Source organism: Octodon degus, unplaced genomic scaffold (assembly GCF_000260255.1).
Source record: "Octodon degus isolate 3935 unplaced genomic scaffold, OctDeg1.0 scaffold00203, whole genome shotgun sequence".
Classification (NCBI taxonomy): Eukaryota; Metazoa; Chordata; class Mammalia; order Rodentia; family Octodontidae; genus Octodon; species Octodon degus.
This window is the reverse complement of record NW_004524779.1, coordinates 2,022,485-2,038,343: the sequence shown is the minus strand read 5'-3', so window position 1 is coordinate 2,038,343 and position 15,859 is coordinate 2,022,485. Positions and strand designations below refer to the sequence as shown.

General features: G+C 41.5%; 1 protein-coding gene and 1 pseudogene across 2 annotated transcripts in view; one reads left to right on the top strand and one right to left on the bottom strand.

Annotated features, from left to right (window-relative positions):
- The window catches only part of Mccc1 (methylcrotonoyl-CoA carboxylase 1), a 75,302-nt gene extending 62,659 nt beyond the window's left edge, over positions 1-12,643 (bottom strand). Inside the window, exons 1-3 of the mRNA XM_004644561.2 lie at positions 12,555-12,643; positions 7,738-7,784; positions 5,919-6,055 (exon numbers count right to left, since the gene is read on the bottom strand). Of these exons, the coding sequence (XP_004644618.1) occupies positions 5,919-6,055; positions 7,738-7,784; positions 12,555-12,643 (273 nt within the window). The remainder of the gene's footprint in view (positions 1-5,918; positions 6,056-7,737; positions 7,785-12,554) is intronic.
- Positions 8,490-8,958, top strand: LOC101587921 (annotated as a pseudogene). Its single transcript, XR_001117355.2, has one exon. The product of XR_001117355.2 is annotated as a ubiquitin-60S ribosomal protein L40 pseudogene (transcript).
- Positions 12,644-15,859: the final 3,216 nt, after the last annotated feature.

Below are 15,859 nucleotides of genomic sequence, written 5' to 3'. Positions count from 1 at the left end.
TCAATTCTATCTGTGACCCACTGCTTGTTCAGAAGGGTGTTATTTAATTTCTATGTGTTTATGAGGTTCTTGTGGTTTCTTTTGCCATTGTTTCCCAATTTCATTGCACTATGGTCAGAAATATGCATGGATAATTTCAGTTCCTTTGCATTTACTTAAGCATGTTCTAGTGTGTGGTCTATTTTGAAGGATGTCCCATGTGCAGCTCAAAAGAATGTGTATTCTGATGTTGTGCGGTGGAACATTCTGTAGACATCTATTAAGTCTATCATTTAAGAGTTTGGTTAAGTTCTATTATTTCTTTGTTGATTTTTTTGTCCAGTTTTTGTCTATTTATGACAGTGGGTTATTGGGTCTCCCACCCCGTGACAACTATATTAGTGTTTATTTGATTTTTCAAGTCCATGAATGTTAATATTAGATAGTTGGTTGTACTGGTATATTTGTTCCATGTATATCATGATTGTTATCTCTCCCTCTTGGATTGTTCCCTTTATAAGGATGTAGTGATTTTCTTTGCCTCTTTTAATCAGTTGGGTTGAAATCTACTATAGCTGAAAATTCAAAAACTAAACCTGCTTTTTCCAGGTTCCTGACACATGAAGTATTGTTTTCATCCTTTGACTTTCAGTCTATGGATTTCTTTTTTAATTAACTGTGTTTTTTGTATGAAGCATATTGTTTACTTATTTACTATTTTATTTTTTTAGATACAGTCCTGCCTGAGTCTCCCCAGCACTGGGGAAGTATGTGCCAACAAGCCTGATTTTGGGGCCAGCATGGTGCACCTGCGGTTCTGGGACTGGCATGGCATATGGTACTGGAGATCAAACTCGGGACTTTGTTCTTGCCAAGCAGGCGCTTAGAGCACCAAGCTGTCTCCCCAGCCCATATGCAGCATACTGCTGGATTTCACTTCCTGATCCATTCTGCTAGTCTGTTTCTTTTTATTGGTGAATTGGGACCATCAACATTGACTTATCCTTGTCATGTTATTTTCCTATTGTTGGCCCCCTTTTCCCCTTCCTCTGTTTAACTGCTTACCTTGGCTGGTAGATTCATTCTTTTTTTCTTTCTTTCTCGGAACCGGGGATTGAACTCAGGCCCTTGCACTTGCCAGGCAAGTGTTTATTCCACTGAGCCATCTCCCCAGCCCCTAGATTCATTCTTTTGGGTTAATAGAGTTGTAATCTTTGTTATCTCCTCTAGAATATCCTTCAGAATACTCTGGAGTACTGGTTTGATGGTCATGAATCTCCTCAGGTTTTCTTTGTAATGGAAATATATTTCTCTATTTTGAAAGATAGTTTGTGGGATACATCAATCTGGGTTGGAGTTTGTTTTCTTTGAGCTTGAAATATGTCAATCTATGCTCTCCTTGACAGGGTTTGTGTTGAGAAGTCTGTTATGATTTTTTTTTTTTAATTTTTTTAAAAATTATTTTATTGTGCGTGTGTGTGTGTGTGTGTGTGTGTGTGTGTGGCCAGCTCAGCCCACCAAGGTGCAGGGCTGGCTGGCATGTGGTGCTGGGGGATTGAACCATGGTCCCTGTGCTTTGCTAAACTTGTTCTAAGTAGGTGCTTTAGACCACTGAGCCATCTCACCAGCCCTCTGTTATGATTCTGATGGGCTTTTTTTAAAAGGTGATTTGTTTATTCTCTCTAACAGCTTTGAAAATTCTGTTCTTATGTTGAATTTCTGGAATCTTGACTATGATATGCCTTGCTGTAGATTTTTTTTTTTCTAAATCATGGATAATTGTAGTTTTTTTTTTTTTTTTTTTTTTTTTTTTTTTTCTTCTTCTGTATTTAGGACAGGGTCTACAGGGTCTATAGGGTCTCACTATGTAGATTGGACTCATAGTAATTTTCCTGTTTTCAGCCTCCCAAGCACTGGGATTACAGGCATGTTGCCACCACTCCCAGTCTCCATCACTGTCTCAGCATGTCTCGGGGGTAGGGCTGGCATGGCATGCCGGGGATCAAACCCCAGCTGCTGCACTTTGCCTAAGCAGGAGCTCTAGTCCACAAGCTATCAGGCCGGCCCTTGGTAACTGTAGTTCTGTATACATCATTTATATGTAAAACTCTTTTTCCATGCTTAGGAACTTTTCTACCACTACTTCTGTGAACAGGTTTTTCATGTCATTTTCACTGCTTTCTGCTTTTTCACTAAAATCAATCTTATGCTATTCTTCTTTGGATCATCTATCAGCTGTTGAATTTTGTGTGTGTGTGTGTTCCCTTGCTATTTTTAAGAAATCTTTCTTTTCATAATCACTAACCACAATCTTCTCTTCTAGATCTGATATTCCCCTCTCACAAGGGCTCATCCTGCTGTGTATACTTGCAAAGGAATTTTTAATCTTCTAGTTAGCTGTTTGAATGTGTTTCATGGATCCTATTTCTTTCCAATGTTGGGAGCTTATTATTTCCATCATTTGCCTAAACTCCTCTGGTTTCTGTGTTTTTTGTTTGTTTTTTTTTTTGTTCCTCGAATGGCTTCAGGGCACTTTTGGCCAGCGGGAGAGTTGCGAGGTTCGAACTCCAGCAACCTGAGGCTGACAGCTTTGTGGAAGCAGCCACTTAAAGGCCTGAGCTAGGGCCAGGCCCCTGTTCGTTTGTTTTTAATGCATATCTAAAGTCACTAAGAATATCTTTCATTATGGTCACCATCTCTGCACTTATATGACATTATTTCTGATTTGATTTTTTTTTTTCTAGTGTCTCATTCCTCTGCCCTGTTACTTCTGCTGTCACCAATTGAGAGAGGCCAGGTGGCTGGCTTTTAGACTGCCTCACGTCATTGTACCTTGGGTTTGCTTTCAGTGAACTGTAATTCTGGGGTTGCATTTTGTTTAAGTGTTTTATTTTCTGTTTTGTTTCTTTTTTAGTTTAATTCCTGTGTTGATGCTTATAAATTGCCTATGGTGAGTGGCTTTATTGCTATTTATTTACAACTCTTAGGAAATGACTACTGCTCAGAGGTGACTTCCAGGTGTAGCTGGCTTTTGGGTTTGGAGCCTTTGGCAAGATCCTAATTATTCAATTTAATGAAGATGAGAACTTGCTGCCTATTTGGCCTAGCCCCTGGGTCTTTGGCACTGCCAGGTAATACTGGTTATGACCTTTAGGCAATCTCAGTTTTGGAATACCAGTAGGAACAACTGATGGAGAACAATTACGTTACCTTGGATAAAGTAATATAATCAGCAACAACAATAGCATCAAACACAGAGAAGAAAATGACAAATATGATAACTATTAATTTGTCACCCTTAGCCACATGAATTAGATTTGTGTTTATATAACAAAATCTAAAACAAACTAGAAAGTTACATAGAGTAAATATGCCCTCACTATGGTAATTTTGTCCTCAGGGGAAAAAATTTAAAAGGAGTTAAGGGAAAAAATAGAGAAACAGAAGAAGAGGAAGAGATTAGAAGCAAGACTGGAGAACAAAGGAAGATTAAATAAACTTTGATAAACTGGTGACAAAGATAGGGGAGAAAGAAGGAAGCAGTAAAAGTAGAATAAAATAAGAGAACTAGAAACAATGTTCATATATAAAAAAATGAACAAACAAGCAAAACAAAACAAAACAAAAAAAGAGGAATAAAAAGAAGAAAATGAAAAACTTCAGGAAGTGTCTCAGCTGTTAGCAGTAGATACAGTGGGCCAAAAGAGCCCAGATGTGTATCGATTAATCCCAGCAGACCAGCCATAGATCTATACTGCAGCAGTGGATAATCCAACAAGCCTGCATCTAGTGTACCACTGAAGTCCAGGTTGGTGTCTGGATGTGAGGCTGGAATCTGATTTGGTCAGCTTGCAACACTCTGTGCGCCTCCTGCTTGAACTCGGCTCTTTGACCTGCTGGCAATTTGAACTTGGTTCTGCCTCACCCTGACACTGGGAGCTGCCTTAGGAAGCCAGCCCGCAGCTTCTCTGAGTTCCCAGCTCAGCTGGCCTCTCTCTTCAAGGGCTACCAGCTAACGGCCCTCTCCTGATGGACATCAGAACCTGAACAACTTAGCAGTCACTGGAGTCTGCTGCATCCACTGGTACATATCTCCATGGAGGCCTCTGGGCTTGGAGTAGTGATCATGCAGAAGCAGGACTGAGCCACCCTCCCACACAGTGAGTCAGGGCTCAGAGAGAAAGTGCTACTTGCCACCTCCTTCTGTGTTGTCTGTCTGTCTGTGTCTGTGTCTGTGTCTGTGTCTGTCTCTCTGTCTCTTTCTCTCTCTCTCTCTCTCTCTCTCTCTCTCTCTCTCTCTCTCTCTCTCTCTCTCCCCCCCACCCCCGTCTTCATTCTTTCTATGGGTTTCAATTCTCATTTCAGATTCTTGCTGGCTCCTGGCGACCCATTTCCCTCCTTCTTCTCTTCCACATGTATTTTACATTCTAGTTTTTGAATACCAAATCTCAGCGAGCCTGTTTCTCTGCTGTTCATCACTCTGCCACCATCTTCCCAGAAGTCCTGAAAATTCTTCTCTCCTCTTCCTCCTTCATTTTTTTCAGTATTAACAGATTGATTCTAGGCTCACGCTATCACTCTGGTACATCTCCAGCTGATTAAAAACTTTTTTTTTTTTTTGGCCTTAATCCCAATACTCAAGAGGCTGACACAGGAAAATCATGGGTTTGAGGTTAGTTAGGCTACATAGGAAATTTATCTGAGGCTAGCCTGGACTGCATAGGAAGACCCTGTCTCTAATTAATTAATTAATTAATTAAATTTTGACACAGGCTCACTACATTACTAAATTGCCCAGGCTGGCCTTGGACTGGTGATTCTCCTGCCTCAGCTTCCTGAGTAGCTAGGATTATGGGTATGTGCCGTTATACATGGCATTTTTTACTTGTACAGATAAGCTTAGGTGCAGGAACATAAAATGACTTGTCTAAGATCATTTGGGCACCAAGTGATAGCTGCTGAGAATAGGGTCTTTCTCCTTCTATATCACGACGTGGCCATGTGTTACTCAGACTGGGGTCTGTAGATTAGCTATGTTTCATGAGCTGTTTTAATCTATCCTTGATGAGACAAAAACCTGCCTGAAAACCATCTTTGACACTAAGTATGACATGGCAAGAGAGACTCCATTTTTTAACTCCACTTTAGAAGTCACTTAAACTTTTTTTTTTTAAAGTCACTTAAACTTTAGGTGAATTCATTCCTTAACCTCTCCCCTCTTGGTTAACCATAAAACCTGCAAAGGAGAACAAATCGCTAACCTAAAGAACACACAATTAGAACAAACCATAGTAAGCTAAAATTTAACCATACTACCAACCCCTGGGAAATGTAAACCTTGTGACATTTTTATCAAATTCTAAAATGAGGTAATGTGGTTACCATGGTTACTTGTAAATGTATAAAAACCCAGTACAAAGTTCTCTGGCCATTGACATTCCCTGATTTTTTGCATCAGGTCATCATCCTGCTGACAATAAAAGCCTTCTTGGTTTTTTTTGCAGAATCAGAAATTAAACTTAGGCCCTTGGGCTTGCCAGGGAAGTGCTTATTCTATTGAGCCATCTCCCCAGCCCCTAACAGCCTTCTTGTTCCCATTCTTGGTCTTTCCTGCGTGTTTATCTCGCTGAATTTCACAAGTACACTGTCTAGTTCAACTGCTATACTTTAAAAGTGTTCCCAAGAATTATTAATGAGCAGTTTAAACTTCCTTATTTAAATCCTATCATATTATCAATATTTATTATATTAATAGCAACAATAATTTATTGATAATTTTATTAATAATTATTGATAATGATAACAAATAAATATTAATTATATTAGCAATATTTATTATAATAATAAATTTAAATGAAGAAAAAAGAAAACCAAAATGACATAATAAGCAAACAAATGGGATTGTTCACAAGATGCAGCTCCCAGCTTTGACAGCTTACCATATTCACATGCATGGAATTCCTGTCAGCATCACTGTAAACAGCCACAGTCTGCACACCCATTTTCTTGGCTGTTCTCATCACCCTGCAGGCAATTTCTCCTCTGTTTGCAATGAGGACCTTGGTGATGTTTCTTCCTGTTGGAAATACCACGAAGATCATACAGAAATGTTACTAAAGAAAAAGAAACGTGAACGAGAACATGTCAGTAATTGGCGGAGCAGGTTTTGTTTTGGTAAAGTCAGCATAAGGGAGCCTAAAATCACCATTTTAAGTAGTAGCTGACAATGCATGTTTTTTCGTGGAAATCCAAGATACCTCTACTCACATAGACTCTTAAATAACTTAGCTTTTTCAACTCCAAAGGTACTTTATTAAGCAAGGGGTAAAATTACAATAGCTTTATTTATTTATTTATTTTGTGGAACTGGGGATTGAATGCAGGACCTTGAGCTTGCCAGGCAAGTGCTTATTCTACTGAGCTATCTCCCCTGCCCCCTACAATAGCTTTAAATCACCTTAGTTAATAACTCATTTTTCTGTCTGTGTGGTTGTTTTGTTTGTTTGTTTTGGTACCAGGGATCAAACTCAGGACCTTATGCTTGCTAGGCAGGCACTTATGCCACTGAGCTATCTCCCTGGCCCGAGTTAATAACTCATTTTTCACTAGCACTACTTACGACCCAGATCTTACGCTAAGGAGTCAACTGGAACTCTGATATTAGCACAGTTAGAGACAAAGGACCTGGGCTGGGCAGATAGCTCGGCGGCAGTCGCAAGGACCTGAAACCAGGCATGGTGGTATATGCCTGTAATCCCAGCAATGGGAGACTGAGACAGAAGGATCACTAAGAGTTGGCGCTGCGTAGCAAGGTACGCCTCACCCCGGAATCTGTACTCTCAGTGACTCTGCCATGGGCTCTGTCCCCACGCACATGGGACCATGTACTTCTCTTCCAATGGAAATGCCCGTGGCCAGTCTACTGCCATCAGAATGGTGCGCTGGTGCATTAATATATAACACGTATTTCTGTCATATATGAAATAAATATTATTTGGCAGTTTAAAATAGTTATTCTCAAAAAATAAGATTTCATAAAACAGGAATTCATATAGTCCAAGGGCTAGCACAGATTATGGCAGCTACTGGGATGAAGTCGTGTTTTCTTTTTTTTCAAGATGAAGTATTTATCAGCATGTTGTACGGTAAGTAGAGGGTTGTAGGCAATCAACCTGAACATAAACTTGTTCTACGCTCCACAAGTTTTACAATGGAGAAACTCCTAAAATTTTATTTGGAAAAAAATTTCCTTTACCTAAAGTCTTTCAAAAGCATTGATTTAGACCATCACAGTTATGCTTCTCCAATCTGGTATGCTGAAGACTAAAATAACGACATAAATATAAAATAGTCTTCCTTATTACTGTTCTATCTTTTTAAAAAGTCCTTTATTTATTTATTAATTTATTTGGTACAGGGTGTTGCTATACAGTTCGGAGGCCAGCTCAGTCTGGGGCTGGCATGATATGCAGTACTGGGGATCGAACCTGTGTCCTTGCACTTGGCAGGTAGGCGCTTAGACCACCAACCTACTGCCCAGCCCTACCCCACTATCTTTTAGGCTCAACAATAAGGGAGATTTGACATAAAGCGAGTGAAAACCTGACTTAGTAATAAGTAAGAAAATTATTATAATAATCTAGACCTTAAAAGGTTTGTGGGAACTAATTCTGTTACACAAATTACAAATTAAACATTTTTCTTTCTTAGTACACAATCTGAAGCCAAGTCCAACACAACAATAAAGTCTGTCAGTACCTGTGGCTGTTGTGTATTTCATGTTTCTTTGGTTCCAAGCCCATTTTCTACAAAACAAATCCAAATGGAATTATAATTAATCAGAATATACATGATCAGTCACTGTTCCTTTGAAAGAATCCAACTTTTTAAGAACATAAAACCAAGTCCAGATACAATCTAAATTAAACCAGCCGGGGATGGCAGCACATGCCTGTAATCCCAGCAACTGGGAGGCTAAGGCAGGAAGACAATTCATGGCCACCCGGGACTATATAGTGAGTTCAAGACCAGCAAGAGCCTGTCAAAATAAAGAAAGAAAAAAGGAGAGAGAGAGAGAGACAGAGAGAGAGAGACAGAGAGAGAGGTAAAAAGCTTATGCCCTCTCACAAAGTCCTTTGACAACACTTTTTTTTTTTAAATTTTATTTATTTATGTATTTATGTGTGTGTGTGTGTGTGTGTGTGTGTGTGTGGCCAGCTCAGCCCACCAGGGGGCGGGGCTGGCTGGCATGTGGTGTTGGGGGATTGAACCGTGGTCCCTGTGCTTTGCTGAGCTTGTTTTAAGTAGGTGCTTTAGACCACTGAGCCATCTCACCAGCCCCAACACTTTTTTTTTTTGTAGAACAAAAACTAATCCAAACATCAGGAGTTAGATTTCTGGCTCTTTTCCACTTGCACTTCAAGTTCTAACCTGTTTATACCCACTGCTGGTATTAAACCACAGAGTCAGGGACAATTAAAAAGCCAAAGTGGAGGCGCTCTCAGCGGTGAACAGGCGGTTTCCGGTTCTGTCGCCCTCTTTCTCTTCAAGGAGGCGGCTGAGCGGCAGACGCAGACATGCAGATCTTTGTGAAGACCCTGACGGGCAAAACCATCACCCTCGAGGTTGAGCCCAGTGACACCATCGAGAATGTCAAAGCCAGAATCCAAGACAAGGAGGGCATCCCCTCTGACCAGCAGCGTCTGATATTTGCCGGCAAACAACGGGAGGATGGGCGGACCCTCTCTGACTACAACATCCAAAAAGAGTCCACCCTGCACCTGGTGCTTCGCCTGCGAGGTGGGATCATCGAGCCATCCCTGCGCCAGCTTGCCCAGAAGTACGACTGTGACAAGATGATCTGCCGCAAGTGTTATGCCCGCCTGCACCCCCGTGCTGTCAACTGCCGCAAGAAGAACTGTGGCCACACCAACAACCTGCGCCCCAAGAAGAAGGTCAAATAAAGCTCAGCCAGCCCCTCGTCCAACGCCTGCAGCCTTGGGGCCTGAATAAAGTTTCCCTCCCTTGACTAGAGAAAAAAAAAAAAAAAAAGCCAAAGTGTTTTAAGATCATGTACTTGGGCTTTCTTCAAACATTTTGACTATTACGAACTACCTGGGACACACACTATTAGGTTTTGCAAGAGAGGACTCACCCTGCATTTTGACACTTTTTATTTCTTTGATTAAGTGTGCTATCATACTAATTTGAAAAATACTAATCAAATTCAATCTTCTGATAGGACATGATTGACATTCAGACCAGAGAAGTAAATGGGGCCACAAAAGCTGGGCTATTATCTGAGATCCTCCAAGGTCAAGTTAGTTTACATCAGTGTTTCTTAATGCCCCCACCCTACATTATTCCCTTCCTAATGGAGACTTATATAGTAAGGAATAAGAGTTTATAGGAAGGAGGGCAGGTGAGATAGCTCAGGGGATTAAGCACTTGTTTAGGCAAGCACAGGACCTGGGGTTTGATTGGCACCATATGCCACGCCAGCCCGGCCCTTGGGTAGGGTGAGCCGGCCATGGAGTCCAGGTCTGGCACCACATGCCTGTAATCCCAGCACTGAGGAGGCTGAAAACAGGAGGATCACTACCAGTTTGAGCTGTGTAGCAAGACCCTGTACCAAATACATTAAAAAAAAAAAAGTTAATAGGAAGGATCAAGTTTTATGGGACCTGGCTGGTGAGATGGCTCAGTGGTCTAAAGCATCTACTTAGAACAAGCTTAGGAAAGCACAGGGGCCGCAGTTCAATCCCCCAGCACCACATGCCAGCCAGCCCCGCCCCCTGGTGGGCTGAGCTGGCCACACACACACACACACACACACAAATAAAAAATAAAATAAATAAATAAAATTTAAAAAAAAAGTTTTATGGGACCACAAACCATGACAATGTCTAACATATTTTTATCTTCCCAAGAACGAATTTTTGCCTTCAATAACATCCCTCTCAGAATGCATGCTCTCCACCTTGGATTCCACGTTCTCACATAGGAGGGAAGAGGGCAAGAAGTGACCCAGAAGACACTTCTCACTTCTAAAACTACACTCTTCTATTGCAAGTCCTTATATTAAAAAGTAGAAAAATGGAGGCAGAACAAGTTTTCTTGAGTTGTCTTAGCTAGATAAAAACCCATGAAAGTCTCTACCACAAAATTTTTTTTAAGTTCTATGATACCTACTCATACAATAAGTTAACACTGAAATGTTAACCAAGAGCTGATGGAATACGGGCCAGCTTTGCTCAGAGAACAAGAAAATATAAAGCCTAGTGGTTCTGAGCTTGAGAGGACATGACGCAAAACCAAACTGCAGGAGCAATCCCACCTTAGTGTTTTCCATCTCTAGTGGAAAATGTGGTAAAATCATGCTTTAAGGACTATTTTAGATTCTTCATTAAGCACATGGTAAAAAAGTACAAGTGTCTTAACCATGTACTAAACTAAAATTAAAATGAATGATTAAAGATCTAAAAGATAAAACAGAAACACAATCTGCTAGAAAATAAAATAGGTAAAACTTTTTTTTTTTTTTTTTTTTTGGCAGAACTGGGGATTGAACTCAGGCCCTTGTGCTTGCCAGGCAAGTGTTTATTCTACTGAGCCATCTCCCTGGCCCCTAAAACTCTTGAAGACACAGATGTAGGCAAGAATTTTCTGTACAGAATCCCAGTTGCACAAGAAATAATATCAAGAGTCAACAAATGGAATCACCTTAACCTTTTTTTGCTGATCTTTTTGAGACAGGGTATGTAGTTCACGCTGGCTTTTAACTCACTTTGAAACCCAGGGTGGCCTCAAACTCACAGTGATCCTCCTGTTTCAGCCTCCTGAGTGCTGGAGAATCATATTCAATTTTAAACAAAAAACTTCTCCATAGCAAAAGAAAGAACCAACAGAGTAAAGACACAACCTACAGAATAGAAAAAAAAATATGGGCTATTCCTCAGAGAACTAATATCTAGAGAATATACAAAGAACTCAAAAAATATTAGAACACCCCCAAATGATAATATTGAATTATAGCCCTGTATTCCAACAATGTGCTAATTGGTTTATTACATTTTTTTCACAATTATCTAAACTACAACTAACAAAGTGACTTGAAAGATTAAGAAATTGCTTTCATGAGATAATTACACTGTGATTCAAGATAGTTTCCATTCTTGTGTCTATAATTCCACAACTGGAGGTTGTCTCAGAGTTAGTAGAGAATTCCTGTGTAAAAAGAAATGTCAAATCCCCATACCAGCCAGGTATGGTGGCGCACACATATAATCCCAGCGCTCCGGGGAGCTGAGGCAGGAGGATCACCATGTGCTCCAGGCCAGCCTGGGCTACATAGTGAGTTCAAGCCTAGCCTGAATTACACAGAAAGACCCTTTCTCAAAAAATAAAAAACCCTCACAGTGATAAAATTTTAATCTATAAATCATTAATAGGTTTAACATCACTAGGTGACAGCTAGATTACTCTATAGACAGTAATCTAGCTATGGGATACGAGACAGAATAGCTCTGTCGTAGCGTCCTGAAGAACCCTGGAAACCCAGGAAATACCAGGGGAAAGAGAAGACCACTAACACTACTTTCACCAACTTCCTGAGCTGGCTTGGGAATTAGTTCTGTAAAAAGGCAGTGAAAAGCCAAACCATCTGCAATCATCTGCGGAAAAATCAAGCAAACACAATAGCTAATCTAGGTGACTAAGTCTGCAAAGGCTGCTTATGGATCGATTCTTGTGCCCAGATTCGGCTTTAACTTCTTCCCACATGTTAATCTGCGTAAGTGAAAGTACCAGTATCATCACCTGCTTCCAGGTGCGAAGGCTGAAGCCTTTTGCAGGCTCTGAAGCCGCTCAGCCAGGGGCACACACCTAGCGAGTAGCTCTGATCACAGCCTTCTGGCTGCAGTCTGTGCCCTGGAATATGAAGCTACACTGTTTTTCCAGAAGGGTAACAATGAAGAAAAGGAGGATTCTTCTTGCAAATTCAAAAAGTGTTTTTGCCGCCCAAGTTACCCTCACTAAAGCCAGAAACTCAAAATCCGAAATGGATCTGGAATCCGGTTACTAATTCAGTCTCCCGATAGCTTTGTTCGAATTGGGTACAAGCGACTTTGATAAAACTTCCTTGCCCTGAGGAAGGTAAATTTGCTCTTGAATTATTCCGAGAATGGGTGAAAAAAACAAACAAAAACCACAGGATTCTTAGGAGTTGGGGGATAGCTTGAGACGGGCTTGGAGGAAGCGAAGGCCTTAGCTCTCGCTCGTAGAGTAATCCGGGCAGATCGTCGACTCCCCTTGAGCTTCCTCAGAAGCAGACAGTAACCGCGTCCCACGCCATCGGTGCTAGGAAAGCCCGAGGTAAACGCAGGAAGGCAGGCCCGGCTCTACCTCTGCTCAAGCCCTCGAAATAGAAAACGAGAAGCCGAGAGCAGGTGAATGTGTTACAGGGCTGCCCGCAGAATTCCCCGGAGGGGCGCTGAGGCACGCCCGACCCTCCGCCCCGCACCTCCCAGGCACCTTGGCCCCAGCGCGCTTACCCACGCCCCGCCACCCACCGTTACCTCGGAGGCAGCAGCAGGACCGAGAGACGCTGCCACCGATTCCTCTCCGTCGCCACCAGCAGCACAGACACTGCCGAGGCCACTGTCATATTTAGGGAACCCTGCGGCAGTAGGGATGGAAAGCCTAAAAACCTTACATATGCAAAAGCATTTCGGCTCCGTAAGTCTATTGTCCTTCGCCGGGTACCGTCAGATCTAATTGCTGGTGGGGGCGTCTCCGTCGAAGCCAATCAAAGCACAGAAGACGATTTTCGGTGGCGATGATTGGCCCGTCGGGCCGCATACTCGCCGACGTGTGTGATCTTCCGGTCGCGCCCTCGCTATCCTGCTCCTGCACCAGGGACTCTTCTGTGTGGGCTTCCCACGCTCTCCTTTGCCCTGGGAGACCTCTCCCTCCGCGACCTTTCTCACAAAAGCACCAGCCATGGAGGAAGAGCCAAATGGAGGTGGAGAACCAAATACGATTAAATAGTGTCCTCAAGACGGAAATAAAGTAGCAAAAACCTACCACTAAGCTGGGCTTGGTGGGCACGATACTCGATACTCGGGAGGCTGAGGCAGGAGGATGGCCACAATTTCAAAGCCAGTGTGGGCTACATAGCGAGTTCAAGCCATCCTGAACTACGAAACAAGGCCCTGTCTCAAACAAGCACCTACCACTAAAAAAGTGCTCTAACTGACTATTAGGAAAGAAGTCAAAACCAAAATTGTAGAATACCTAGAAAATGAAAAGGTACTGTTACACTGTGTTTATTTGATATAATTAAAGCAGGGCTCATATGAAAAAATCACAGTAAATCAAACCATACAAAAATCACGATAGGTTTAAGGATTAGAAAAATAAACACAAGGGGCTGAAGATATAGTTCAGCAGCACAAGCACGCCTACATGGCAAGTTCAAGGTCCTGAGTTCAGTTCCTAGTAGAGAGAGAGAGCGCGCGCGAGAAAGAGACAGACAGACAGACAGACAGACAGACAGACAGACAGAGAGACAGAGAAGGACAGAGACAGAGACAGACAGCAAGAGCGCACTGGGAAAAAAATTAGTAAAGAAATCAATGAACTGAGATAACCAATATCAAAGGACTAGTAAATCTAAGGATTTATTTATTTTTTTAAATTTTATTGAGAAACATAGCAATGAGACAGTTTCACAACCAATTACTAGTACATTTTCAATAATTAATACATTGCATATTGTTGTCTTAGTGGTTATTCATTGTACAGGATGCAGACCTGATATCCTGTCTCAAATACTATTAGAACAAACCTCTCTATTCATTGAATTAACAGAATGGAGTTATGTATCTATCCTAACAATTTTGAGTATACCGTACAAAATGGTCATTCATTTATATCCCCCTTTTTTTATTAGTTTTGTCAGAGAAGGGCATTCCATTGTCATTTAAATACTGTAGGTGCATGATTTCAGCAAAATATCCAAATATAGTCCAATAGTCCATATTAGTAGTGGTTTTCTGTAAGACTGTCAATGTCCGAAGTTGTTGACTTGAGCCTTTTACAGCTCATCATATAATATGGCTTTTTTTTTTTTTACTTTACTTTTTATACTTCATTTTCATACTTTTCTGTTGGATGGTTAAGACCAAGAAAGAGCAAGACCTATATAACAAGAAATGTACCTTTTGTATCTGATAAGGTCAGTCAAATCCCCTCAGGATTTAACCTGAAATCCTGTACCTCAGTTTGTAGATCCTTTGTCAGTGTCAGCCATGTGGATGAGTCATGTCAGCCATTGCTTGACCAATTTGCTCTCTATGAGAACTTGAGAGAATGTTTTCTCTCCATGTGACTCTCCTTAGGCACACTCTACATCACCAATGACTTTCCTCTGTGACCCCAAAATCTCCTTAATCAGAAAATTTGGGACACAATTGAGTTACAGGATGTTACAGTACAGGTTCTCCTATATCCTGAGTCCTTACTGACCTTGAAAGGCTAGGGCCAATGTTGCCTGTCCTTGTAGCCCTTCTTTTTCTTTAATTTTTGTCTGTAAATTTAAGTTGTTAACCCTCCAGAAGAGAAGCTTAATGATATTACTACCTTCAGTTTCATAATCTAAGGATTTAGAAAGATGAAACAATGCTTGGTCAGAAAGATGATACAAGGGCCGGCCAAATAGCTCAGTGGATTAAAGCACCTGCAAGCAGATGCGGGGGCAAAGGGGCTGATCCCCAGGCCTGCTGTGCCGGCCCGCCCCAGGACGCACGCCTGTAATCCCAGCTCTTGGGAGGCTGTAAACAGGAGAATCACTACATCCAATCTAGTAGTGAGACCCTAAACATCCTGTGGATCCTTCCCTAAAATACAAAAAAAAAAAAAAAAAAGAAAAGAAAAGAAAAAGAAAAGAAAAGAAAGAAAGAAAGAAAGAAAGAAGATACACTGTGGTAGGGAAGATAGTTCAGTGGTTTAAGCGCTTGTCTGGCAAATGCAAGGACCCAGCTACAAACCCCTGTACAGCATGCCATGCCAGGCTGTAGTAAGACACTGTATTAAATAAATAAAATACATTTTTTTCGCAGTACCAAGGATTGAACTTAGGATCTTGTGCTTTCCAGGCAAGTGCTGATTCTACTGAACTATCTCCCCAGCCCCAATAAAAGATTTAAAAAAAAATACAGAATAAAACTATAGAAAATCATGGAGGAAAACACATTATACATTTTTGTTTGTTTTGTGACTGGCTCAGCCCACCTTGGGGGCAGGGCTGGCATGGCATGAGGTACGGGGATCAAACCCCTGCAGTCCCTGTGTGCTTGCCTAAGCTTGCCTAAGAAGGTGCTTTAGACCGTTGAGCAACCTGGCTGGCCCACATTATACATTTATAATAAGCTATTTTTGTTCAACTTTAAAACACAAAAATTGAGAGCTCACTCTAAACCTTCCTATCAGGATGTGCCCCCTCTTGCTATCTAAACGGGATTCTAATAAACAAACAAACTGGGGTTCTTTTTCGTCTTAAGTTTTTAAAGAAAACTTTTCTATTAAAAATAAATACTAGGGGGGCTGGTGAGATGGCTCAGTGGTCTAAAGCACCTACTTAGAACAAGCTAAGCTAAGCAAAAGGACAGCGACCGCGGTTCAATCCCCAGCACCACATGCCAGCCAGCCCGCCCCCTGGTGGGCTGAGCTGGACACACACACACACACACACACACACACACTAAAATAAATAAAGAAATTTAAAAAAAATTAAAAAAAAAATAAATACTAGGTTAAGAGCTGGCCAGATAGCTCAGTGGACTAAAGCACCTGTTTGGGCAGAGTGCAGCGGGCCTGGGTT